General features: G+C 32.2%; 1 protein-coding gene across 1 annotated transcript in view; it reads right to left on the bottom strand.

The window, feature by feature from the left end:
- Positions 1–589: 589 nt before the first annotated feature.
- LOC129803767 (putative polypeptide N-acetylgalactosaminyltransferase 9) overlaps positions 590–26,583 on the bottom strand; it is a 46,652-nt gene continuing 20,658 nt past the window's right edge. The window contains exons 2-10 of the mRNA XM_055850548.1: positions 25,343–25,991; positions 23,021–23,219; positions 22,782–22,951; positions 22,549–22,713; positions 17,847–18,040; positions 17,556–17,774; positions 15,242–15,475; positions 13,544–13,654; positions 590–5,237 (exon numbers count right to left, since the gene is read on the bottom strand). Of these exons, the coding sequence (XP_055706523.1) occupies positions 4,968–5,237; positions 13,544–13,654; positions 15,242–15,475; positions 17,556–17,774; positions 17,847–18,040; positions 22,549–22,713; positions 22,782–22,951; positions 23,021–23,219; positions 25,343–25,697 (1,917 nt within the window). The 5' untranslated portion in view covers positions 25,698–25,991 and the 3' untranslated portion in view covers positions 590–4,967. The remainder of the gene's footprint in view (positions 5,238–13,543; positions 13,655–15,241; positions 15,476–17,555; positions 17,775–17,846; positions 18,041–22,548; positions 22,714–22,781; positions 22,952–23,020; positions 23,220–25,342; positions 25,992–26,583) is intronic.

Genomic DNA, 26,583 nt, shown 5'->3' with positions numbered 1-26,583 from the left:
ATTTTAATGTGATTCACCTTAAATGTCGCTTATGAGCGTCCAAATATGTTATTTGTGTCTTTGAGTCACTTAATATTTGGGGTTTTTCTATTTATTGATAAAGAAGTGGACTTGGCCTGCAAAAATAAGTTTAAATTTACCTAAAGCATAAATATTTTTTCACATTAAAAAATTAAAGAGAAAATCGCATTAATTTTTCGCATTAATGCTATAAATCAATTTATATCAAATTTTGCGGGCCAAGTCTATCTTTTTATCAACAAATAGATCAAATTTTGAATATAAAATGATTCAAACACACAAATTACACATTTGGACTCTCACCAGCGACAATTAATGTGAATCATATTAAAATTTTAATGTGCAAGTGTGATAACACAGTAAAAAACTGTGTTTTCTTATTAGTTTTCAATGAGGGGTTGATTTGCGAAAGATAATGCAGAGCTTTGTTCGAAAATTTCATAAGTTCTGGGACACTTTGTCATCTATTTTTAATCTAAAAACCTAAAATAAGGCCATAAACAAAATGTGCAAATATTATCCTTTTCTTCAAGAAACAGTAAGCGAAGAGAGAATAAAAAAAAGCATATTTTTATATTTATCGAAATGAAATACACAATTTATTCTCGATGAGAAAGTATTTACAATAATTCTTACATGGCTACAAGGCACATTTTCTCAATGATCGTGACTGAATCCTTACAAAATAATCTCTCATTCCCATACTCGCTAATCTAAAACTTTTACTTTTGAGTTGTATTTTCTATTTACACCTCAAACTCTATAGGAATGTTATTTTTTATGTCTTCAAAATTCGTATATTCAATAGCTACAAATATTTCTTTTTGTGTTAATTTTCATGTCAACAATTGAAGATGGAATTTACTTGTCTTTTTTTCTAATGCAGTTCTTAAATGCACAACTTAAATGTATTATAACTATGATATTTCAATACAGCCACTAAGTAAGTACGGATTATTATAGAGGTTTCTACATTTATTTATTCAATTTATTTATTTTTTGTTCTTTGTATCTCAACTGCGTCGTTATTCTGCAATATTTTCTGTCTCAGTCTATTATTCCAAAAGAAATTTTGTATTTATAGTTATTTAGTTTTTTTTTTGTTATTTCTTCTAAATTTTGGAAAGATAAATCTCAATTTGTGATTAGGAATTGATATTTTTGTTCGCAATCTTATCACATTTACACTGATGTATACTTCAATACGGATATGTTGTTTTAAAATGATTATGATTAATACTTGGGGTCTTTTGTAACATTTTTTTTTGTCCTAAAATTTATTGAGCTTTTTTAGTATTTTTTTAAGGAAAATAAGAACCTGTAATTGCTGCTTTCATTGAGCGTCTATTTTTTTTCAAACCCTCCCAAAAATACTTTTTTTTTTAACTACTAGGAAGCTCAATTAATGATATAATTTCTTTTATAAAGATGTCTTTTTATTTGATAAAATTACTCGGCAGTAGTTAATACTATATTTTTAAAAAAAGACAAATAAATATACATTAAAAAATGATCTCACGCAATTACACAAAAAAAGACTAACAAAAATATAAAATATATTGCATTATAAGTATTTAGGTCCATTTGTCTTAATATTATATACATACAATATTTACGGGTTTAAAATCACAATTAAAATATTTTTTTTCCAGCATATTGGCTTACGCATTACTACTTTTGTTTTGTGAACATGTTTTTTTTTTAAATTGCTTATGAGAATTTCCGAAAGTTTTACTCTAAAAAAAAAGGTTTTAAAGTTGTTTGTTAAAAGTTTATCAAAAGAATGCTATTCTACCGATATTAGCATTATGTTTTGAAGAACTTTTTGACTAAGAATTATTAGAAATTACTAGACTACTTGGAAAATTTAAAAAGATTTCCAAAAAAAGTTTAATTTTGAATATAAACTATAAAGAGACAGAAATGTTTTTTGAAGGGATGTGTCTTTTGTTCAATTCCAACTTTAAAAAATTTTTTTAACGTACTTTTACGAACAATTATATTACAATGATTAGCAATTTCCGTAATTTCCTCATCATCTACAACAACAACTCTTGTAATAGTAAGGTAATGCACAGACTACACAAAAATGGCTGATTTAAATGATGAGCAAGTTACAACAATTGCTGACCCAAGCGACAATATGAAATCGACGGTTCTTTTACAAAATATTTTGTTATTTGTATTATAAAGAGACTATCATTTCGAAATTCTCAATTAGCAACCTTTATTTTTAATTTTGCAACACTGAAAGAAAAGTTGCTAAAGTTGTTTGTTAAAAGTTTGTCAAAAGGACGCCATTCTACCTACTCTGAACAAAAAAAAACATCTTGCCAAATTAACAAAAAATAAGTTTGTCAAAAGAATGTTCTTCCATACAAAATATAGAGAAATTTTGTCAAATCGACGGCCTACTGCATTTTGTTAAAAGTTTGTCAATACGATGTTTTTCCATATTAAACAACATCTTCTTGACAAAATTTGTATAAGATCCATTTGTCCGTTTAACAAGAAAATTTTTTCAGAGTATATTAAAATCCTCTTTGGCAGACTTTTTTTTTGACAAACTTTAAACATAACATCAGAAACTTTTACTATCAGACTATATAAAAAGTAAGCAAAGTTTTCTAAAGAAAAGTTTAATTTTGAATGTAAAATAGAAAAACAAAGATATTTGTTGAATCGAGATTGTTTGTTTGGTTTGTTTGTTCATTTGCAACTTCAATACACTTTTGAACAACTTTTAAAAACAATCGATAAGAAAGTACAACGCTTTTCTGTAATACCATGATGTCGAAAAATTTCTTTTACCAAATATTTTGTTATTTGTATTAAAGTGACAAATATTTCACAATTTGAAAATATTTCGCAAAGGCTTTTAAAGTTGTTTGTTAAAAGTTTGTGAAATGGATGCTATTCTACCTATACAGAAAAAATAAATTGGAAAATTGTTCGTAAATGTTCGTGAATTCCTACTGGGGATTTACGAAATGTTCGTAAATCGTATAACCCACAAAAAAGTTTGTAAAAGTTTGTATCTTTTTCACAAATATTGTTTGTAACTTGATCATTTGACGAGCATTTTATGTACTTTTACAAAGATTTGTTTGTAAATGTTCGTAAAAACACAAAAAAATTGTTAAATTTTGTCATTTGCTCGTACATTTTTGCTAGACAAAAAAATCTACAAATCTACAAACAAAAATCTAGAAATGATCATCTTTCGAACAATGTTTGTGAAAAAAGTACAAACTTTTACGAACTTGTTTATGGGTTAGGGTAAATTAAGTTAATTCAAAACCTGCTCCAAATGGAAATTTTTCGCTACTCCAAATGGAAACGTCATTGTTTTTATGATAAATACAGTACTAAATTATTATATTCATATATTTTCTATACCACAATTTCATTATTTAGTTAATTTTGCTCCAAATAAAGCGAAAATCCATTCATATTCACAAATTTTACTTTGTTAATTTCTCAGAAAAATTAAAAGTGTACCTTTTCACCATCGAATTTTTTATCGATCGACCATGTTTTCCAATGAAAAACACAATAAGGTGACTGTTGTTTATTCGTTTTGTTTAACATTTATGTCATATTTCTGGCTAATTTTAGTTAAATTCAGTGCTAATCTTTATTGTTAACGGTACGTGAAGTTTTCAAATGAAATAATTACCTATTTCGTGAACAAAAAGGTTTTTTCTGAAGTGTCTGCAAATGCTTCAATAGGAAACCCCGGAAATAAGATTTTTTTGGAGAGATTTTCTTATTGTTTTAGATGGAAAAGGAGAAAATACCAGGAATAAGAACAAATCCTGCACTCAAGAGCAACTCAACAAGGTTTTGGAAGCCTTTCGCTGCGGTTTCACTTACATTGTTTGTCTCCAATTAGAAACTTTCCCTTGTCTCCATTTGAATTAATATGTTTCCAATAGAAGCATTTTACGCTCGCGTATTTTTCTTGTATTTAAGAAGTTTCCAAATTATATCTAAAGAATTTTCACTAAACACTGGCATTCTAGAAGAGTCAAGGAGTAAATATATGTAATTCTTTTCAGAAATAATATGAACTTAATGTGTTGAATCTTCTGACAAAGTTAAAGCGTCTGGAAATGGTTTTGAATTAGGACATTTACCCCATATGATTTACGAACATTTCGTAAGTCCCCAATAGGAATTTACAAACATTTACGAACAATTTTTTAAAATATTTTTTTTCTGTGTACTTTAAAATTCTGTTAGGAAGAACTTTCTGACAAACTTTTAGAAAGTATTCGATACTTCTATTACAGTATCTGAAAAGTTAGCAAAGTTTTTCAAAAAAAATAATTTATTTATAGAAGGAAGGATGTTTTTTATTCAATTAAAACTCCAAAAAGGTTTAACCAACTTACTGACAAGGAAGTACAATGATTTCTGTATTTCTCAATGAGAACGTTTTCTTGCAAAATAGTTTGTTATTTGAATGACGGATTTTCTCCTCAAAATGAAACTCTTCTATTTCATTTTTAAGACACGAGATGGCAAGGATGACAAAAGTTTGTCAAAGGTTTATTTCTCAATTTAAGAAAGGTAGACCTACATCCTCTTGGCAAACATCCAACAAAAGATTTACAAACCTTTTCAGAGTAGGTTTCGCTCACTCTCTGCTCAATATCAAACACATGCTTACAAAACAAAAATTATTCAGTGTTGCTCATAAAATATGTAAATCGGGGAAATTTTTACTTATTTTCTCAATTACCTAATTCACGATAATTCCAAATGATTATCTCACAACAATAGGATATCTTGGCATATTGAAAATAAGAAATCCTTGTCGGGATTCCCATCTTCACATTCTATATATGCACTAAAATGGCAAAAAGGGAGATGACTCCTTTCTCCCAAAATGATATAAAAGGTTTTGTTTTTATTTACCTACTTTTACCTATTTTCTTAGTTCAATACTTGCTAGGATCGTAGTTCTGCATCTGCCATTTCTGTTGCTCTTTCATAGGATCACATTCCTCCATGATCACCTTATTCTTGGCCTCATTGATGGCTATGCATTTCTCTGACGAGCCATGGCGGATTTGTTTGGTATCTTGGACGTATGTCCAGAATTGATTGCCTTTAGAACCGTGACAGGGGTAGAGAATAACATCCTGACCAGCATAATCGAGACAAGCCTCGTCTCTGCGAATCTCTCCTGTTTTGCTCATCATCCAGTACTATTGGGAAGGGTTGCAAGAATTTTTTTATTATTCTCTTATTCATCTTCATAAAAATTAATTCTGAGTCAAATAAGCACATTTAACATTACAAAAACCACAAACTACACCTTTTACCTGGTTAATCAATGGATTGAATTGAAATTCGGAGACATATAGTTCAGCTAAAGTTGCTTTCTTTACTTAAACATAATGCAATAACAAAAAAAATAGACAAAAGGTTCTAATATTGATCACTCAGAATAAGAAACGAATAACTCGCAGTAGGCAAATTTTACAAGAGAGCGATTTGAAGCTGAGATTTTACATGCAGAGTATAGGATTTTTGAGATTTAAAATCTCTATAACTTTGAAAATAATTATCTTTTAAGTATAATATTCACAGGGAAGGTAGATGGAATAAAGAAGTATCCAAAAAGCGAATAAACCGATTTTTGGAAAAAATCGAGTTGTTCGACTTATATTCTGAGTGGTCGATATGTATAATCCAAAAATACTAAATAAAATTTTTATTAACTCTTTCCGGACTGTGAGATGTCCATCAAGCTAATTTCATTCACACTTTGTTTTTTTTTTTCAAAGGTTTAGAATACTATAAATAGTACTTTTAAAGTTTTAAAGTACTCTCAATGGTGTGAAACAAAGTTTCCGATCTAAAAGATCAAAATTTTTGCATGGTTCCGTCAGAATCTCAAAAGGCTCTTCTCAGAAAAAATATTTTGTAAAATTGTTCGCAAATATTTGTGAATTCCTATACTGATGACTTACAAAATGCTCGTAAAGCGTATAACCTACAAACAAGTTCGCAAAAGTTTTTACTTTTTCGATAATGTTTGTAAAATGATCACTTTACGAATAATTTTTGTTCTTTTACAAACATTTGTTCGTAAATGTTCGTAAACACAAAATATGTTCGAATTTTCTTATTTGTTCGTAAACTTTTGTCAGACAAACAAAAATGTACGAACAATTGTTTATAAAAAAAACCAACAGAATAATGTTCGTCAAGTAATTATTTTACGAACAATTTTTGAGCAAAATGTACAAACTTTTACGAACAATTTTACGAAATATTTTTTTTCTGTCTTACATAAGATTGGGTTACAAAGTCCTCAGAGGGGAAAGCACTCTACCTTCGGATGACTCATGTTTTTTCTATGTTCTCAATGGATTTAATCCATGGCTCTTTCTAGGAAATTGGATGAATTGGACTAGCTATTAAAATATAATGTTATAATGGGACAAATCCATTTAAAACAAATTGAAAAAAAAAAGAATTGTTTGAAGCTTTTGTCGTCCGAAGATACCGCGATTTAACCTACATCGAATTCTTTTCCTATGGAGTTATGGAATGAATATTTGATTTTAAAAAATCTATTGAAAAATTTAGTTTAAACCGCTTGAAATTTGAATGATTTAGGACAGACTCCGTTAGAACTGAAAAAACTTTGCCTCTCCGGAAGAAGACTTTCCATAAATTGTTCCAAGATTTAGCTAGGTCCTTTTAAAAATTATTTTAGATTTTGATGTCCTTCTACTTTATAAAAATTCACAATTACAAATTTTTTTTTAATAATTTTTAATAGCTTCAGAAATCGCTGTTTCACGAGAATCCAGAGTCCCAAAGGAGACGAAAGAGTTAAGGGGTTACGTGGGTCTCGCAGACTAATGCCTAATGCCCAACGCACAATAACTTTTGTTTTGTAAACATGTTTTTGACATTTCCATGAGAGTGAATGAAACTGAGATTTATGCCCAACGCACAATAACTTTTGTTTAGTAAACATGTTTTTGACATTTCAATGAGAGTGAATGAGATCTAGATCTAGTCATCTCGCTCATTCTCATGGGAAATTTTGAAAACATGTTTACAAACAAAAGTTATTGTGCGCTGGTCATTAGTCATCTCGCTCTCTCTCATATGAAATTTTGTAAACATGTTTGCAAACAAAATTTATTGTGCGTTGGGCATAACGCACAATAAATTTTGTTTGTAAATATGTTTTCAAATTTCCTGTGCGAGTGAGAGAGATGACTAGATCTAGATCTCACTCATTCTCATTGAAATGTCAAAAACATGTTTACTAAACAAAAGTTATTGTGCGTGGGGCATAATGCTTAATGACAAACGCACAATAACTTTTGTTTGTAAACATGTTTTCAAAATTTCCCATGAGAGTGAGCGAGATGACTAGATATATGTTTCATTCACTCTCATTGAAATGTCAAAAATATGTTTAGTAAACAAAAGTTATTGTGCGTTGGCCATAACGCACAATAAATTTTGTTTGTAAATATGTTTTCAAATTCCCTGTGGGAGTGAGAGAGATGACTAGATCTAGGTTTCAGTCACTCTCATAGAAAAATCAAAAACATGTTTACAAAAAAATTATTGTGCGTTGGGTATAAAAAGAACATATTTTCTTTACATATTTTTCGACAAAATAAAAAATTATTTAATTCGAGCTTTTAAGCATATAAAAGCACAAAATTTTACCAATATATTCAGAAATTTTCATTCAAAAATTCAGTTGTTGGGACGAACAGAAAAATATACTTTTCGGTAGACAAGATTCTTCATAGTACTTAATATTCATCTCTGACGTCAAAAACTAAATATTTCCTGTTAGCTGATGAGTTAAACTCGTACTTGAACGGTAGAATTTTTTCGTGGTGTAAATTATTCCGAAAATTGTATTTTTTTGTATAAAATTCTGACAAAAATTCAAAATAAAAAAAATTGTACCATTCAAGTATAAGTTTAAAGCCCAACGCACAATAAGTTTTGTTTGTAAATATGTTGTCAAAATTTCCTATGAGAGGAAACGAGATAACTAGATTTCTGTTTCATTCACTCTCATTGAAATGTCAAAAACATGTTTACAATACAAAAGTTATTGTACGTTGGGCATAACTCATCAGCTGTCATGAAATATTTTGTTTTTTAACGTCAAATAAATATACTATGAAAAACCTTGTCCACCGAAAAGTATGTTTTTTTTTCTTCAAAAAAAAAATGTCTCTAAAATTCAGGTTCCAACGGCTGAATTTTTAAAATTTTTAAATAAAAAAATCATAAAATATAGTTTAAATGTTGTACTTTTATATGCCTAAAAACTTAAATTAAGTAAAAATTTATTTATGTTAAAAAAATACAGAAAATCTGGCGTTTTCCAGTTTTTTTTTTAACCCACGTAACGACGTAACCCTTTAAGCAATAGTTGCAAAAATAATCTCATATTCCACTAACATTTCTGTTTAAATAATTTTCAGTGATTTAAACTCATTGATTAACTGATTTCAATTACTGAACTTTTCTAATCTTTAATCACTTTAATCTTATCGTACACGTGGAAAGATATTTGAACTGCACTTTAACTTCTAAGAACACTTAGTTATAGTTGAATTGCCTGTTGAGTGTTGCACCAAAAGTGAATTTATTGAACAATTAAGATAACTAATAAGGCTGGAGATGATCCAGAAATACGATTTAAAGATTATAATGCAAAATGTTAGATAGTTTTGCAATAAAGATATCAAAAGCTCATAAATCATAACTTTGCCATTTTCTGTGACTAAATTTATCCTTGGACCGCAATTAAACGAACTCCTCTTGCCGGAAATATCCCGAAAAAGCAAAAACATGTTTGCATTAGAGTTGATACTGCAATTATTCATCAAGATGTAGCGAGAAAACTTTCATAATGGGCTTATTTTTACATAGATTGACGTTCATTAATTTACGAAGTGATAAATTATTGATTTTGCATCAACTGATGGTTGAGCTGACCTTTATTAGACCTCATCAAGTCAAGCCATGTCACTTTAGTAAATGTACTTTTGGAAGAATAACTTTTTCATGTGATTCTTAATTTTAAAATATAAATTGTGCATTAAAGCTGTGAATGAAGAAGCCTTTGCATAAATCATTAACCTAAGAATTCCTTAGGGATTCAAAAGCCACTTTCGTTGCCTTTCACTGCATTAAGCTTTTTTTTGAAACTGGAAAGGTAATATAGAGTTTCACCTTTTCAGGCTTCGAGATTGTATGAATAAATTAAATGAAGGTCTTCAGATGAATAAAATTATTATTTAATTAATAATAATAGAAATAATTGTAAATATTTCTACTGTGTTTAATTACTCCAAGCCGTCTTTTGGTTTATTCTCAGGTCTTCTATATGCCTTAAGAATAATAATTTTGATATAAAATTAAACCAATGATTGTTATTGGACATAAGGAAGGCGTTAATAGTAATTTGTTAAATTCCTTTTCTCATTAAATATCAAAATATTAAATATCAATTCGATAAATTAAAGTGAACTTCACTAGGGGTAAGTGCTCATGCTTTGTACGATCCGAAGCTTCGTAATGACTAAATTTTTCCCACCTTTCACATTTATTGAGAAACATAGAAAAAAATTAGTTATAACAAAGCTTGGGATCGTACGAGGCATAGACAATTTCTCCTATCAGACTCCTATTTCAATCCAATACCTTAAATGAACTAATTTTCCTGGAAAATACTATTTTGCACAAGGTAATGTTCAAGACTAGGTTTTTTTTTTAGTAATTATAGCACAAATTTCTACAAACAAGGACAAATTTTAACTCTATATTTTAGGACGAAAAGCATAAGTCTAAGAATGTTGTAAAAGATAACGAGGTGGGGATTCCGGAGAATCATCGGGAAAATATAATTCACTCAGGGAAACTCATCAACTTTTTCCAGAGCTTTCGGATCGATCTCCAAGCCTTCATCAGTAGCTGGAGCAAAAAGAAAAGAGCCTAAGCCACCGATAAAGGCTTGGAGACCGAGTCGAAAGCTCTGGAAATAGTTGATGATTTTCCCTTAGTGAATTGTATTTTCCCGACGATTTCCGGCCGGAATTCCCACCTCGTTAACTAGGTCGGTTTGTGTTTTACAATGAGTTGTAAAAGATGTTTTTTTTACAAAGAGAATCCTACTTTTTCTTATTTCGCTAATAAGTTATTTTGAAATATGAGGTTATGTTGGTTCTAACCTTAAATAAACAAGTAGACTGTATTACTCGTGGCCTCGTCGCAATTTTTGTTAGAAAATGATTCCGAAAACCAACAAATGTGATGTGTTATTATTACACATCACATTATTTTAATTTTAAGGTTTTCTAACTCATTGTGTGACTTGGTAAGGCTTTTGCGAGGAAGCCATAAGTAAAAACAGAGGCCAAAAGTAATGCCGCCAGCCTATATCTCGAATAGTAAAGAGTTAATGTTTTGTCTTAAATTTCCGATTAGTCGTATTCATTTAGAAACTCTTTTGAAAAAAATTCACGGGCAGTATTAAGAAATCACCAACTTCAAATGGCTCTGATGAAAACGTATCATTCTGAGATAAAATGACACTGAGAAAAAAAGAGGGTGCGATTAATATTTTTTCCTCTGAACTTTAACACTTTTTAGGTGTAAAAATATATCAACATTTTTTAATGTTAATTTTATACCTTTTTAAGGGTAAAATTAACATGTGAAAGGGTACCTTTAACCCCCAATACACCTAAAAAGGGTAATATTTACACCGATTTTGGATCAATACTGTAGGGTAAAATTAACATTTCCGGAATGTTATTTTAACTTTTTCGGATTTCTCTCAGTGGAGGAATAAGACCGTCGATATCTAAGATGAAAAAAACAGTTTAAACAGTTTAACTTTAAGCTTTACGATTTAACTCACTTTAAAGTCAAAAATTCTGTAGTGGTACAAAGGGTACAAACATCATAATGTTATTCAGACAAGAAAATGAATTGTCCGTCATTTTCTTGTCTCTTTTTTGAGGTTAGATCTAAGATAACCTCACAATCCAAAATAACTTCTTAAACCAAAAAGGCTGATTAATTCAATTAAGATCCTCTAGGCTTCTTATTAGAATAATTATGTAGCAGTTTAATTTCTGGCATTAAAAAAAAGATTAGTTCAACCTACACTGCTTTTTCGAATTTTTCTCATATTGTCCATGCTCTTGTTGAACTTTCCATCCAACATTTCCTAATGCATCCAAATAGATTTCACATTAATCTTGAACATTCTTGCACACATTTTTTTTTGCTTAAATATCTCTGAGGGTCATTTTTTTTTCATGCAATCAAAGATATTTATTGGGAAAAATTTACAAATGCTGTTAAATATTTGGCAAAAGGTCACCATACTTCACCAAAAAAAAAGTGTTCCATTGCATCATTCCTCAGACGGTTACAAGCGGAATAAAATTAATTCTTTGGCAAAGAAAGAGTCGTAGTATGGAAGAAATTGTATTATCCAACTCCAGAGGATATGCATTCCGGCCATGTTATGGAAAATATGGGTATCATATTCTATCAAGGTTTGAGATAAAAGCACAAATTGAAAAAGGAGTAAACATAGGGCAAGGAGAGATTACACTAGTAGACAAAAGTTTACCAAGATAGAGGCACAGAAATAAAAGCGGGAAGATTTGAAGATTCAGTGGATCGAATATAGGGGGAAGTTGGCACCTTTGAAATGGGGCAGCTTTGGAATTGGGCTTCTTTCTCCTATTTTTAATTGAAACTCGACCTTGCAATGATATCAACAAAGCATTTGTGAAGCTAAAATATATCATGATAAGGCTCAATTCTATTTGAAAATAGTAAAAAAAAACTAATTTCAAAATTGCGCCATTTCAAAGCTGCCCCACTTGCTGATTGATGATTTCAGTGTCCAACGTTTGCGGAGCGAAATGCTTAAACTTGTGACTTAGATGGTTAGAGGAAAGTACTCTCCCTTCGACCGTTCATACCTTTGAATAATGTGATTTTTTTAAGTTTTCCTAAAGAGACTTAAACATTTAAGTATTAGTTAGCATATTATCAATTATTGATAATTATGTGACAATCATGTCGAAATTTCTTAGGAAAAGTAAAATAAATTCACATTATTCGAAGGCATGAACGTTCGAAGGGAGAGTACTTTCCCCTATATCCAAAAGTGGTTTTGTATCTGTTTAAAAACATTTCAATTCAAACGAAAAAGCATCGTTTTCACAAGTTTGTGTATTCCACAAATTGTAGTTGGACTTTTTTTTAATGTCTAACGGGTGAGAACCGTGGCTCCGTTCAGTAATAACCTTTCGAAGAGACAAAGCCACTCCAAAGCCAAGCCAAACCTATTCGAAAATCTACCGGAAGCCTAAAGAGTTAGTTTATTTACCCGCCGCTTTAGCACTGATGTTCTGCCATTTCGAATTTCGATATTCTTGACACTTAAATCGTCAACAATGTCAACAACAGTGTGCAAAATTTTGCTGCAAAAAGTGAATTTTGTGTAGTTTTGTGGAATTTCAGGATGACAGAACGTTTTAATTGCAATTTTATTAAGATAAATGTCCATTTCATGAACTTACTAACTTTTGTGTAACTCGCCGGTTTAAACGTTCGAACTTCCAACGGTTTTTTAGGTAAGTTCTCTCTGATATACTTTCGAATCGGTAAAGGAAAAACCTCAACCGGAGAGAGTTCTCAAATCGGGAAGGTTATTACTGAACGAGAGGATTCAAACTGATCCCCAATCGGTTGAGAAATACGTTTTCCACATTTGACCGCTTTAACCTTGAGAAAACCGTTATTGTATTTTCAGTTCATTACTTTAAATTTTTTTTACAACTAAACGGAAAAATTAAACATTAATTTACTTTACAAACTAGAATTTAAAAAAAAAAAGAAGAAATATTGCTATATTCGTTAATAAAGTTGACTAAATATTCAAACTTGCCCACTTTTATTTCTGCGCCATAAAACTTGTCTGCTAGTGTTATAGAAAAGAAAATTGAAGCAGTAAAATGGGAAGAAAAATTGTTAGTTTTTGAGAGGCGAATGTTTCCTGTTCACTAGAAAAGTCGCTCAATCTCGACAGATTTCTTATTTTTTGCCCCCATTATAAAACTGGTGTTGCAGTAAAATCTTTGGTATGACATCCTGTACCTGATTTCCACCTTGTCGATGACAAGGCCACAAATTGATTGGCACATGCATGTCCTCTGGATTTGCTGCAGAATCGAGACAGAGATTGCTCCAGGTGTTCGATATCTACAAAATAATCCAATTTCCTCACTTCAGAATCAATCAACACTTCTTCCTTTTTGCCTGTCATAACCTTCATCCAGAAGGATTTATTATTATTTTTTTTCTTTTTGATGCGCAATACTCTTAACGCGACACTGTGGGGAAGTATGATGAGAGTTTTGTGGTTTTTTTTCTTGCAACCAAAAAGACAAATAACGAAGAGAGAAAAACAAGGAAAATTTTCAACCTGATTGCCACCCTGATTGTGACATGGATAGAGACCAACGGCCTTCTTCAAGTCCTTCTTTCTGGCCGGAGAATCCAGGCATGTCCTGCCTCCAAATGCCTGATTGCGGATCTAAATTCATAACATCATGCATTTACATGGTGAAAATATTTAGTTAAAATGTCAAAGATGAGATTTGGCTCTATTTTGAGTGATAAAATGTAAGGTAGTATCCCTTTTGGCGATTTAAGATTAACTTTCTAAAAAAATGAAAGGGGAAATCTTTATTCTAAACATTTTTTAGCACATGACTTTTCTCATGTGCTTCTGCATTATCGACTTTTTTTTGGGTTGGTTCTTGTCTTGACTGTTTTTCCAAATCCATGTTCCAAAACCACCAAAAAAGTCGTGACAGAAACCAACACAAAGAAAAGTCGATCATACAGAAGCACTTTAGAACAGTCATGTGCTAAAAAATGTTCAGGAGAAGGGTTTCCCCTTTTTATTTTTCATTGGATTTCTTGATTTTTCATCAAGATCGCTTTGGCCGTTCTTGCATAATTCGTTGACAAAATAGCGATTTTTCGGAAGAATAAAAGCTTTTTTTACAAGAACACCCAGCGTTTATCGTCCTGGGTTCTGGCAATTTTTTAATCCATTCAGTCAATGTACCAGAAATACTTGAGAATGTTCATATATGTTCATAGAATGTTCATATTTTGGGATTAGTTTCCTACAGATTAATAGATGAATTTTTTGAAAGGAAAAATTTTTTATCTCATATGGGGGCGTGGGGAGTCTCTGTCACGTCTTAACGGTCACTGAATTTGAATTCTGTGCATTAATTCATTACAAACTCTATTGCTTTAGATAGAGTGGCTATCCAAGAACACCAATTGGGAACTAGAATTCAAATCAGGAAAGAGGAAAGAGGCCAATTTTAACAAATTCGACGGGATGTCGTATTTTCCGTCCGCTATTTTGAGTAAAAATTTTGCTTGACCTTCCGCGAAACAAGAAAATAATAACAAAATGTATTTTCATTTCTGTCGGACTATTTTTTTCAAGTAATTGAATAACTAAAGTTACTAAAAATCCATTCCCGACAGCAATTCAGATAAAAATTGCCCAAAAATAAATCATCTAAAATCACTCAATTTGCGTATGATGTATAATACAATGGTAAGGAATGGGTTAATACTATATCAGTATCGACAAAATACGCTTACTCTCGTTTCTGGCTATTCCGGGACCAGTGCCCACTAATAACTGAAAATCTTTAAGTCGAATTTATTTACTGGTCACATTTGATTTATACTGACTGAAATAGTAATTCACCGATCAAGAATAATAACGCCATATTATTCTTACTATCTTCTCGATATCTGATAAAAAACAATATCGAAGTTTTTAATAATTCGCAAAAAAAAAAACACCATCGACATTAACATAATCAGTTCCCTCAACTCACTATCAAAAGATCATAATATTTCCGTGCATAATTCATTGTTTTTTAAATAAATATCTTATGAATTTTCCCATTAGCAATGTCATATTCCCTCTAGGGTAATATGTTATTCCTCGCCAAAATAGAGCCAAACTTTTGACACGAAATGCTTGTAAAAAATTTCTGCGAAAATGGATTTTCTCTCCGTGAAAAATTCAGCGGAAATATGTAGTACAAAGTGACATGAAGGCAATAAAATAACTGCAATTTACCTCGCCTGATGCAACAGCTTCTCCTGGGATGAAAATTTCCGGATAAATATTGTCAAGGTACCACTTGAAGGATTTACAGTTGAGATCCTGTCGCAATTTCTTTCGCGACGACACATCCCCAAAGTCTCCCTTGTCATTACCAATTCTCTGATAGTAATACTGTGCATAGTCATCCAGCCACACTTCAGCCAGGCGCACGGAATTGCGTTTCAGGACATTAACTCCCGAACGCCACTGAAATTGGGTTACAGAGGCATTTCATTTCGAATTTTTATACCTCAGCAATTGCAATAGACAATAAAAACGAAATTGCAAAATATGTATATAGGTAACACCACTTCCTCTTTCTTCTAAAGTTCGCATAGCAAGGTCATTTCAGTTTTTCAAATAAAATAGGAATATTCCATTAAAAGAATTTTACAATTTAAAAATTTGGAATATACAAAGTCTGCTTGTCTTTCTATTTTAGTCGAGACACACTTTAGGGGATTATAAACCAACAGGAGAATTTTATCTTAGCAATGAACCACTTCTGGTGCAAAGCACAGAAATGGAGTATCTAAACGGAGGGATTTTATTTCGAAACCGCCATTTTGAAACAAAGTTCCCCCACCGAGCTTTAGACCGGTGCATTTTTGCCTATCTTTTGGCGCTTAAAATCTCCCTCTTCAAAAGCTCCATTTGTTTATTTTCGAATATTTTGACATTTCAAGCGATTTTAAATAATTTTTTTTTGTTTTTCAAGAGAGGTTTTTCTCGTAAACTATTTTCAAAATTATCAAGATTCGAAAAGCTGATGAAATAGGAACACAGTATCGATCACTCTTCTTAATGTATTGTTTAATCTTCATTAGAATATGGTTGAATTGTTAAATACATATCCTTGAAAAGAAATAAAGACAAGTTAGGGTGGAATCACCAGTTCTCGCCAGTGCCCCACTTCTCGCCACTTACATTGAAATCGCTATTTTCCGCAATTTATGAAATAAATGAGTCGCAATTTTTTTGTATTGTTTCTGCTTCTACGCATAGAATCGAAAAATAATAATAATTCGTTTTGGATTCACGATTTTGATCACTTTTTAGAGCAATATTTTAAGCAAGTGCATCGAATCCAACATCTCTTACCAAATGTACTAAGTGTCGTCAAATTTTCATCAGGCCAAAAATACCTATTTGGGTAAATAATTTGTCTATTGAATATTTAATTGCACTTGTGGAATACATAAAATTTGTATTTAGTCAATTAATATTTCATTTTATATTATTTTTGTATAAAAATGAGGCATGGCGAGAAGTGGTAATATTCTGGAATTGATTTTACCACCTGTCGCCATATCTTTTCAATAGGCGACGCTAACTTCACTTCGTACATTCTCAGTTGTCAAATCTGCATTGTTTACTTTCTGCAAAAGCCCCATAATTTGATTTCTCAAATAAAAGTGAAGAAAAATCATTTAAAGAGAGTAATAATAAAGTGATCACAAGGAAAGAGAAATGGTGAATGTATTCTTTTCATAGCATTGCCTAAAATAACCGAGTGTGGTTCTTTTCAAGTGGGTGGCGAGAAGTGGTTACAAATTTTACAAAACTGGCGAAAAGTGGTAAAAAGTGGCGACGAATTGGTTATTTTTGCATTATTAATAAAAATCTGTTTTTTAAGTAGTCCAGCGTTATGTTCTAGGATTATTGTTTTCACGTATCTAGAGCCAATACATCTAAGTAACTTTGTGTCAAATTTGACTTGTCTTGTAACAAGGATTCAAAAGTTATGATTAAATGAATTTAATTTTTCCTAAACATGGCGATAGCCGGTTATTCTACCCTAAATAGAATAAAGTTGATTTATAGAAAAATGAAAACTTAGGATATTTCCTTAATTTAGCAACAATATTGGCATAAAATCCTGCGGTTTTGATATAGAAGATGGGGATGGATGCTGCATCTCCTTTTTCATATAAAGTGTTTGTCATCAGGTATAAATATTAACTTTACCACTCTTTAACAAATTCCTTGATTGTAAAACACTGTGTGATTGACGTTTGAAACGTTTCGAAATAAAATAGAAAGTCTTCCAGACTATCTATTTTAGTTAGAGCACACTTGGAGAATTTATAACAGATGGTGGAGAAAATTTATCTCAGGAATGAACCACTAAGGGAGATTTCCCGAGACTCACCGATGCATAGCACAGTGGGGTGCATTTCGAAATCCCCCCGTAGACGCCAAAGGGGTAAATTTCGAAAAATCGAAATATTCTAAGTTCGAATAATATTTATAAAAGGTTTCGAAGTGATTTTCCGGAAGAACTTACCTTGTACGGAGATCTTTTTCGGAAGATATGACCAACATGGGAGCATGGGACAATTTCGAGAGTTCCACCGCACATCCATGTTTTAAATGACAGCTCCAGATTCTCCCCACCCCAGATGTCAAAGCCAGAATCGTAGGTTCCCAAGCGCTCAAAGAATTTCCGGTCAATGGAGAAGAGACCACCGGCCATTGTGGGTGACCAAACAGGTTCGGCGGAGTTCTGCAATGGAAAAAAATAGCATCGTCAATTGAGAGATCATGAATGAAAATCATGCACATCATCCCCTCTCACCTTATGCCTCTTTTTCTCGTGCTCAGGAACGGCGTGCCAATTAAATTGTAAATTCCAATCGAACCCACCAACATTCACGCCGCCAGAATCTCTCCAGTGGAACTCCATCGTGGTGTCGTCAATCACATCAATAACGGGACACACAACAGTCGTGGAATTTCTCGCGATGCGATCGAGGAGTGGCTCAAGCCATCCTACAGAGATGAAAAAAAAATAAAGAAGAGAAGCACCATTATGACTTGATGTTCACTTAGCTCATGGCTAATCATTCTGGCATAATTTTTTTTCTGCATTCAGTTTACTGCCTCAATTAAATTTAAGTGGGATTCTTGAGAGACGGATTGCAATTCCTGGAATCCCTTGAAGACAGAGCAAATGGATTTCACTTCAAGTTCATGGCAACATTTAGTAGAAAACATTGTTATTTAATCAAAATGGAAGTAAACAGAAAGTTTGCAATGATAATGTAACTTTTGTGTTCATTACCCAAAATAACATAATAAAACACAATGCGACATTTTATGTCTCTTCTTATGGTGATCAAAAATTGTTTACCAAGTAATTAACGTTTAGGAAACAACAGATTTGTAAAACCATTTTGTTTATTGAAGTTATTGAAGTGTTTTCTTGTAGAAATTCTGAAGAATTTCATCTATTTTTGGTGTTTCACTCAAAACCAATCGTAAATTAATAAAAAAAAACATTTTTTAATATTATTCTTGATTCAAAATTACTATTCGAAGTAGGGTAAATGTCCTAATTCAAAACCATTTCCAGACGCTTTAACTTTGACAGAAGATTCAATACATTAAGTTAATTTTTTTCTGATGAAAATTACATAAATTTGCTCATTGAGTCTTCTAGAATGTTACTGTTTAGTGAAAATTCTTTAAATATAATTGGAAAACTTGTTAAACACAAGAAAAATACACAAGTGTAAAATGCTTCTATTGGAAACAAATTAATCCAAATGGAGACAAGGAAAATTTCCTAATTGGAGACAAACAGTGAAAGTAAAAGTGCGACGAAAGGCTTCCAAATTAGGATTCCAAAGTAGGATTTGTTCTTATTTCTGGTCTGTTCTCCTTTCCCATCTGAGACAACATAAGAAAATCTCTAAAAAATATTATAATTCTGGTGTTTCCTATTGAAGCATTTGCAGATAGTTCAGAAAACCCCTTTTTATTCATGAAATAGGTTATTATTTCATTTGAAAACTTCACGTACCGGTAATTAATAAAGATTAGCACTTAATTTAACTAAAATTATCCAGAAATATTACATAAATGTAAGAAAAAACGAATAAACAACAGTCACCTTATTGTGTTTTTCATTGGAAAACATGGTCGATCGATGAAAAATTCGATGGTGGAGAGGTACACTTTTAATTTCTTCGGATTCTCGTTTTATTTGAAGCAAAATTAACTAAATAATGAGACTGATGTGTAGAAAATATATTAATAAAAATTTAATACTGTATTTATCATGGAAAAAAATGATGTTTCCATTTGGAGTAGCGAAAAGTTTCCATTTAGAACAGGTTTTGAATTAGCTTAATTTACCCTACGGGAATTATTTAAAATGTTATTTGAATATCTTTTCTCTAATTTTAGATTTAAGTAAAGTTCCATAGCTAAGCCGAAAATTCGAAAATTCGGTGTCTTCTATCTGCATAGAAAAAAATACGACTACACAAAAACACACTAAAAATTTGTAAAAATTTTAACTTTTACACTTTATTCGTAATTTTGTTCATCTAGCAAAACCCTACGAACAAATGACAAAATTTTACGAACATTTTTCTGTTTATTTGCGAGCAAATGTTTGTAAAAGAACAAAAATGCTAGTTAAGTTATCTTTTTTACGAACAACGTTTATGAAAAAGGACAACCTTTTACTAATTTGTTACTAAGTCATACTATTTACGGGCATTTCGTATGTCCCCAGGGGGAATTAACAAACATTTATAAAAAATTTTACGAAATATATTTTTTTTAATGTTTAAGATGAAGGAGATTAAGTTATTAAATTTTTATAATGCTTTTTATAATGCTCAATGCTTTTAGTAATAGAGTAATCACTTTATGATGCAATTGTTCCAGATTCGAAGTTCGAAGTTCGAATCCCGTTTATATCACTGTGAATGTATTCGAATTACATTCAATGAACTTCATTGCACTTGATTTCACGGGGTATGGTACTGGATACCCCATTCCTATGTAAGAAAAATTAATAGTGAATTTTCCGAAAATCTCGTTTGCGAGAAGACCTGGGGTGGACTTTTCGACACTATCGAATCGTTAGTATCGATATCGATACATTTTTTGGGCTTTGAACATTATTGGCCCATTCATTGTGACATTCTTAAAAGAATGTGACTGTTGATAAATATCTATATTAGTTACAAAACGTCGTGCTATCGTTTAGATTTTTCAGAATCGACAGTCGATAGTATCGAAAATATGTTATCATATCACCCCTGTAAGGGAATTCTGTAATTTTCGTGGCATTGTCATGCGTGAGTTCGAACCCTGACTATGCCAATGGAGCTTTTCTTTTGTCATGTCATATGAGTTCGAAAATGCAATTCACTGATTTTTTAATGAAATATCCATTACTTAGTGATATTATGCAAATACAGTCTGTCTTGGTTGATTTGTTTAACAACATTCATTGTCATTTTGATTGCCAGAAATCTCAAATATGTGACTTCTGACAATGTCACGTGAGCTGAAATGGCAATGCCGCGGCTACAGAATCGCATTTTCGAAAAAGTTCTCCTGAGATTCAAACCCAATTTGTCATATGGCATTGCCAGAGCGTTACAGAATTCCCCTCCCTGGTTTCTCTTTGGAACATTGTGCTAACTCATTGTTAAACGCCCAGAGTTTTAAGAGATTCATGCAAGAAAGTGAAGACATACTTTTCACACTGTATTACAATTTCTTTGAGTGTGTCCTAGCTAATATAGAAAGTATGGTAGATTTTTTATTTCATTTTGAAACATTTTGAACTTTGAAGTGCAGTCACATGGTGTTTTCGACAAATTGAAAGCTTACCCCATATCGTATGACTGTATGTCAATAATTACTAACGTAAAAAGTGTCACAAGGTTCTTTTCGTTAAAATTTGTTTAGTTTTTGTAAAGTTTACTTAAAATTGAAAGTGACATTTCAATTAAAAAATGAAGGTGTTTGTTTTAGCACTTTACTGTTTTTACTTTGGTTCCTGTCACGACTATTTGGTGGTTTTAGATGATGACTAGTCTTAGGTGGAAACTGGGGAAAATAGCTAAGATAGGAACCAACACAAAGAAAGGTTGATAATTCAGAAGCACTTTAGAACAACAACACAACAATAGTAATTGGGAAGAAAATACTACATCGAACACTTAACGACTGTCCTAGGAAATGAATCCTAAATTTCTATGAAAATAATCTCCTGATAAATAATAAGAGCTGATTATTACAACAATTTCAATGTCCGAATAATTCGAACACAAATAGAGCTTTCGAAGAAGGATGTTTACTTCGAAATGGAGATTTCGACTCCAAATTCCCCCGTTTAGAAATTGCAAATCTAAAAATTGCATTTTCTTGGTTAAGAGAAGGACATTTTGTAGTTCATTGAAAAAAAATATCTCTTATGCTTTTATCATATTTATGTACTTGGCATAAATCAAAAGGACTGCTGAAGATTATATTATATTAGATTATTATTATTTTGAGGTTTATGGAACAGAAGTCTAATTCTCGAGACACACTTACGACTTAAGCCGAGAGACGACTTAACCTGGTTATAGTCAAAATAATGATTTGATTAAATTCCCATTAGTTTCCAACTATTAAGCCGTTTTTCGGCTTAAGGCGTCTACACATTGTGAGCAATTTTCGTCAAAAATTGTGTTTTTGACAGAAATTTGACGTTTCCCCCTACAACGCTGCAAGGAATTTCCTTCAAAAAAGCAATTTTTGACAGAAATTGCTCCCAATGTGTAGAGGCCATTAAGCTAAGAGACGGATTAGTTAGAAACTGATGCAAATGTAATATGTTCAATATTTTGAATATAATAAACGTTAAGCCGTCTCTCGGTTTAAGTCGTAAGTGTGGCTAGGATATAAGCTTGACCGCAGTGGATGGATTTTTTTAGATTTGAGGTCCTTAAAGAACCCTCTAATCTAATAAGTTTATTTTTAACAAAAAAAAACGACAAAAAAATGCAATACTAAAATGCTGAAATTCTATTATATAAATCGATTTCAATAGAGATTAAAAAAAATGAAGCAGGAAATAAATAATGAAAATTTAATTTAATATATCACAAAATTAATATGACTCTTTTTTCTCCTATAATTTCGATGTTTTTGGCAATATTTTTCCCAATGCAATTACGTTTTAAATAAAATTTTGGCAGTTTAATAAAACTTTCCTGATTGGGGTTTATGGGAAGTGTTAAAAATATTCAATAAAAATTAAACAATTTATTTGGGGGTAGAAATCGTTTAAAAAATGCAACAAGTGAAGGACATAACACTAAACTTTGCCATTTTTATCCATTCCCAAAGCTGTCATTTAAATAAATTTATAATTCATTAGCTATTTGCATATTCTGTGCCGGATGAGGTGAATTTGGGGAAGTATCAGAGAGATTTGCCGTATATATGTAAATATTTTTGCCGGAAAATGTGTCAACATCACTCACCCGGAGCACATTCACAATGGGAATCCAGGTATGTTAGTACTGGTGCATCTGTATGACTTGCTCCAAGGAGTCTGGCCCGGATCAATCCTTCGCGCTTCTGTGCTCTGATTATCTTGACTTTGGGATATGGCAGAAAGTAGTCCTCTAGCTGTTTCTTCGTGTGAGCTGTGGCAAATGATCAAATAATTAATTTTCTGCAGAGTACTGCAGAGATAAATAACCAATTAACTCACGCATATCCGAATAATCATCGACTAGAATAATTTCCTGTATGAGATGATCTGGAGACCTGTCTAGAACTGAGTGCACTGTCCTCAGAAGCACCGACCAAGCCTCATTGTGGAAGCATATTATCACGGCTGTTGCTGGAAGATTATTGCCATATCTGCCGGGGTCTTTGCACCTGCAGATTAAAGTAATTAACGCTTGTAATGTCGTCGTAAAAAACAGAAAATCTCATGAGGGGACTGACCATTGATCTCTTGGATCTGGAAGTGTTCGATGAACTGATATTAAATCAGATGCATATTGATTGAAGGCATTCTTCAGCCATCCGTCATCAACTGACTTCTTCATTTCGCTGGACATATTTGTTGGCAGGACAACAGGACGACCCATTTCACCTGGTGCATCTGGTGAAATGTCAGCCGGAGCTGCTAAAACACCTTTTCCTGCACCCCCAAAAAATACATTAAAATTCAGTGTAACGAACAATCAGGATAACAAAGAAAATATCAAGGATTTCTTTATAAGTGTTAGATCTTTCTTTGAATCTCAAGCTAAGAAAAAGCTGCGTTTTCACGAATTTTAGAGCTTTTCACAATCTTTTTATCCAATGTATGATGTTTTTTTTATGTTCACACTTAGGCAGGACTAGGGTAAAGTGGTACAAAATGGACAGTGGTACAAGTTGGACAATGGTACAATTTGGACAGGGCTTTTCGTCTTGATAAATTTAGTACTTCATTTTTATTTGTATATTTTTAATGCTTTAGTTTTATAATGTGGTTCCTTGTGCTTAAAAACAAATTTTATACTGTATTTATTAAGAAAAAAGCCATGCCCAACTTGTACCGGCGAATTCCAAATTATACACTTTACCCTAATATTATTGCATTTCGAATTATTGTTATTAATCATATCGGGATATATTTGTTACAATTCAATCAGGTTGTCGCATATCCCGTGTTGAAAGAATCTTCTGATCGTAGATCACCCAGGGAAGCCTTTCTCGTAATGTGGATGCTTCTTCCATATTCCCGGAGTGTTTTTAAGCAGATGCGGTGCATTTTTGTGACGTTATATCACAGTGAAAATGTCTTTTTCTAGACATTTAGATCTTTGCACCGGGCGGGACTCGAACTCACAACACTGTGAGTCAAGCCGCGGATCTATACGCCAAAGAACCAACGGTCTTGCCTATAGTGCCACTGAGATCCCCGTTTTCGAATAAAAATTAGTTATCGGTTATGAACCGGTTCAAAACCGACTAGAACTGGTTCTGTTTTGTCGAAAATTCCAAGACCTTTCCAACGAGCTCAAACATGACCCCATTCGCCTGATAAATGCGCTCTCTAGAGCATTTTTTTAACCTTTGACTTTGAAAATCCGTTATTAGGAATTATTCAACGGTATTTTCATACATGGTCAAATGTTGGCCTGAGTAATCTCTAAAATATATCCAAAAGGGGTGGCAAAGCATCCCAGGCTTTGCGGAATGCTCGAACTCGCGACTTAGATGCTATACCGCTAAAGTGCTTTCGCATCATTTACCGTTTACCGGTTCCCAACCGATTTGAACTGATTCATAAATCACTCAAAAGATCCCCCAAAATAGTTTTAAAAGTAATAGAATTAATTTTCAGATAAAAATTAGTTATCTATTGTGAATTTGTTCATTACCGATTCAAAACCGACTAGAACCGGTTCAGTTTTTTCGAAAATTCCAAGACCTTTCCAACGAGCTCAAACATAACCCCATTCGCCTGATAAATGCGCTCTCTAATGCATTTTTAACCTTTGACCTTGAATAACCGTTATTAAGAATATTTCAACGGTATTTTGGATGTACTTTGGAGGCATGTTAACGATCCTTGGGTCGACTTATGGGGGGTTCCCCTTAGGTCCCAATTCGCTATCCCTAACCGTTTGGCCTCTAAAGCTGGTGACAGCCGGACGGACAGACGGACAAACAGCGTGACGACATTTCTCAGAAATCGTCTGAAACGCGAAGATTTCTTGAGAAAAGTGGTCTTCGGGGGGTTGAAGGTGGAAATTTTGGAGGGATGAAAAAATATAGGGATTATAATGCCCAGCGCACAATAACTATTGTTTGTAAACATGGTTTTAAAATTTCCTACGAGAGTGAGCGAGATGACTAGAATTAGATCTCTTTCACTCTAGCTGAAAAGTCAAAAACATATTTACAAAACAAAAGTTATTGTGCTTTGGTCATAATACTGATCTCTCCGTGGAGTTCAAGCAGTTATGTTATGATAATGAAATTTGCTGCAATTATACGATAGTGAAAAAACTCTACTGATATAATCGAAATGTTTATGTTCACGAAACAATAAATATTTTAATATAGGATTAGCACTTAATTAGAGTGTTGAATAAATAATTAATAAATCAATATGCGATGACAAATTTAATTGAGCACAAATTATTCGAAGTCTGCTTAAGATAAATTTGTATTCCTAGCTTTATCGGAAATTGGAATCCTCGTATTGTCCATTAATGTTTCGCTTGAACCTGGCAACATTTTAATTGCAATAATTGATAGTTAACTCACCATCATCACCATTTTGCTGTTGTGCATTGAATTTGTAGTTTGAGGAGCTACTCCTCCGTTGACTACTGCTACTCTTAATAAGGGAATTACTATTTTTTATCACACGGACTGGTGGATGAATGTTATTGTGACTCTCCTGAATGAACTCCTCAAACTCTTCTCCATGTCCATCCACCAGATGCTGAGGTGCTGGAATATTGTTGGGTATTTGATTCGTACGGGAATGTCTGTCCTCTGAATAGATCAGGAAGGCAATGGTAAACCAGACTGCCGTCAGTAGGAGTGCAATCTTCAGTACAGACGATCGTCTACGCCAGAGAAAGGACATTTTTGGAGTAGTCAGTTTGAGTTTCATGATTGCAAATCCTGTTGATTATTGTGACTATTTTGTTCGTCAGTATTGTTCGTTCTATTTTCGTAAGTCTTTGGCTGATGTACTATAATTTTATGTGTTTCTTCTTAAAAAGTTTCTCCGTGTCATTTTAGGATTTTTTTCGTGCAGAAAGATTGTCAATTTCTCTCGCATGAGAAATGCTTTGGGGATATGTTTGAATTCCAGGAAATTGAAAGGTATATTCCAATTTAATCAGAAATCATCTTGATTTCTCTTGTATCATTCCACCTCAATTCGATGCGTCTCCATGGTGCCCTGGAAGGAAAGATAAAAGCACAAAAAAATGTATATACACTGAAAAAATACAAGTGTAAAATATGCTTAAAATTTTGGGGTAATTTTAACATTTAAAGTTTACCCCGCCTACCCCAAATTAAGCAAATTTCATTGACTGAAAATAGAGGGCATTGGTGTCGTGAAATCGCCTGGCAGTAGACTATTTATTTTCAGTTCTATTTTGTTTTCCCAAATTATCAAAGATCTAATGGGTTTTTTATACTATTTTATATTTAATAAGTCGATTTACAGTAGTTTTGGTTCTGGTCATAAACTGAAATCTGTCACTTCTAACACTAAGGTTTATCACTGCTAAAAATTTAGTTATTATCAGATATTCAGGTGACAGAATATATATTTTTAAATAAAAAATTAGAAGCGTGGCATACAAATTTTGCAACACCTGTAATATCCTTATTTAGAATTAGACTAGTATAATTGAAAATATGAAAAAAATGTGTTAAATAAACACTAGAAACTATTCGGTGATAAGCAGTGTCTGTACAGTTGATTAGACGATGTACAAATAGGACTAAAGGTTTCATACAAGATATTGAGAAGATAAAGATTG

The sequence above is a fragment of the Phlebotomus papatasi genome, chromosome 2 (assembly GCF_024763615.1).
Source record: "Phlebotomus papatasi isolate M1 chromosome 2, Ppap_2.1, whole genome shotgun sequence".
NCBI classification, from domain to species: domain Eukaryota; kingdom Metazoa; phylum Arthropoda; class Insecta; order Diptera; family Psychodidae; genus Phlebotomus; species Phlebotomus papatasi.
This window is presented reverse-complemented; position numbering and strand designations above follow the sequence as displayed.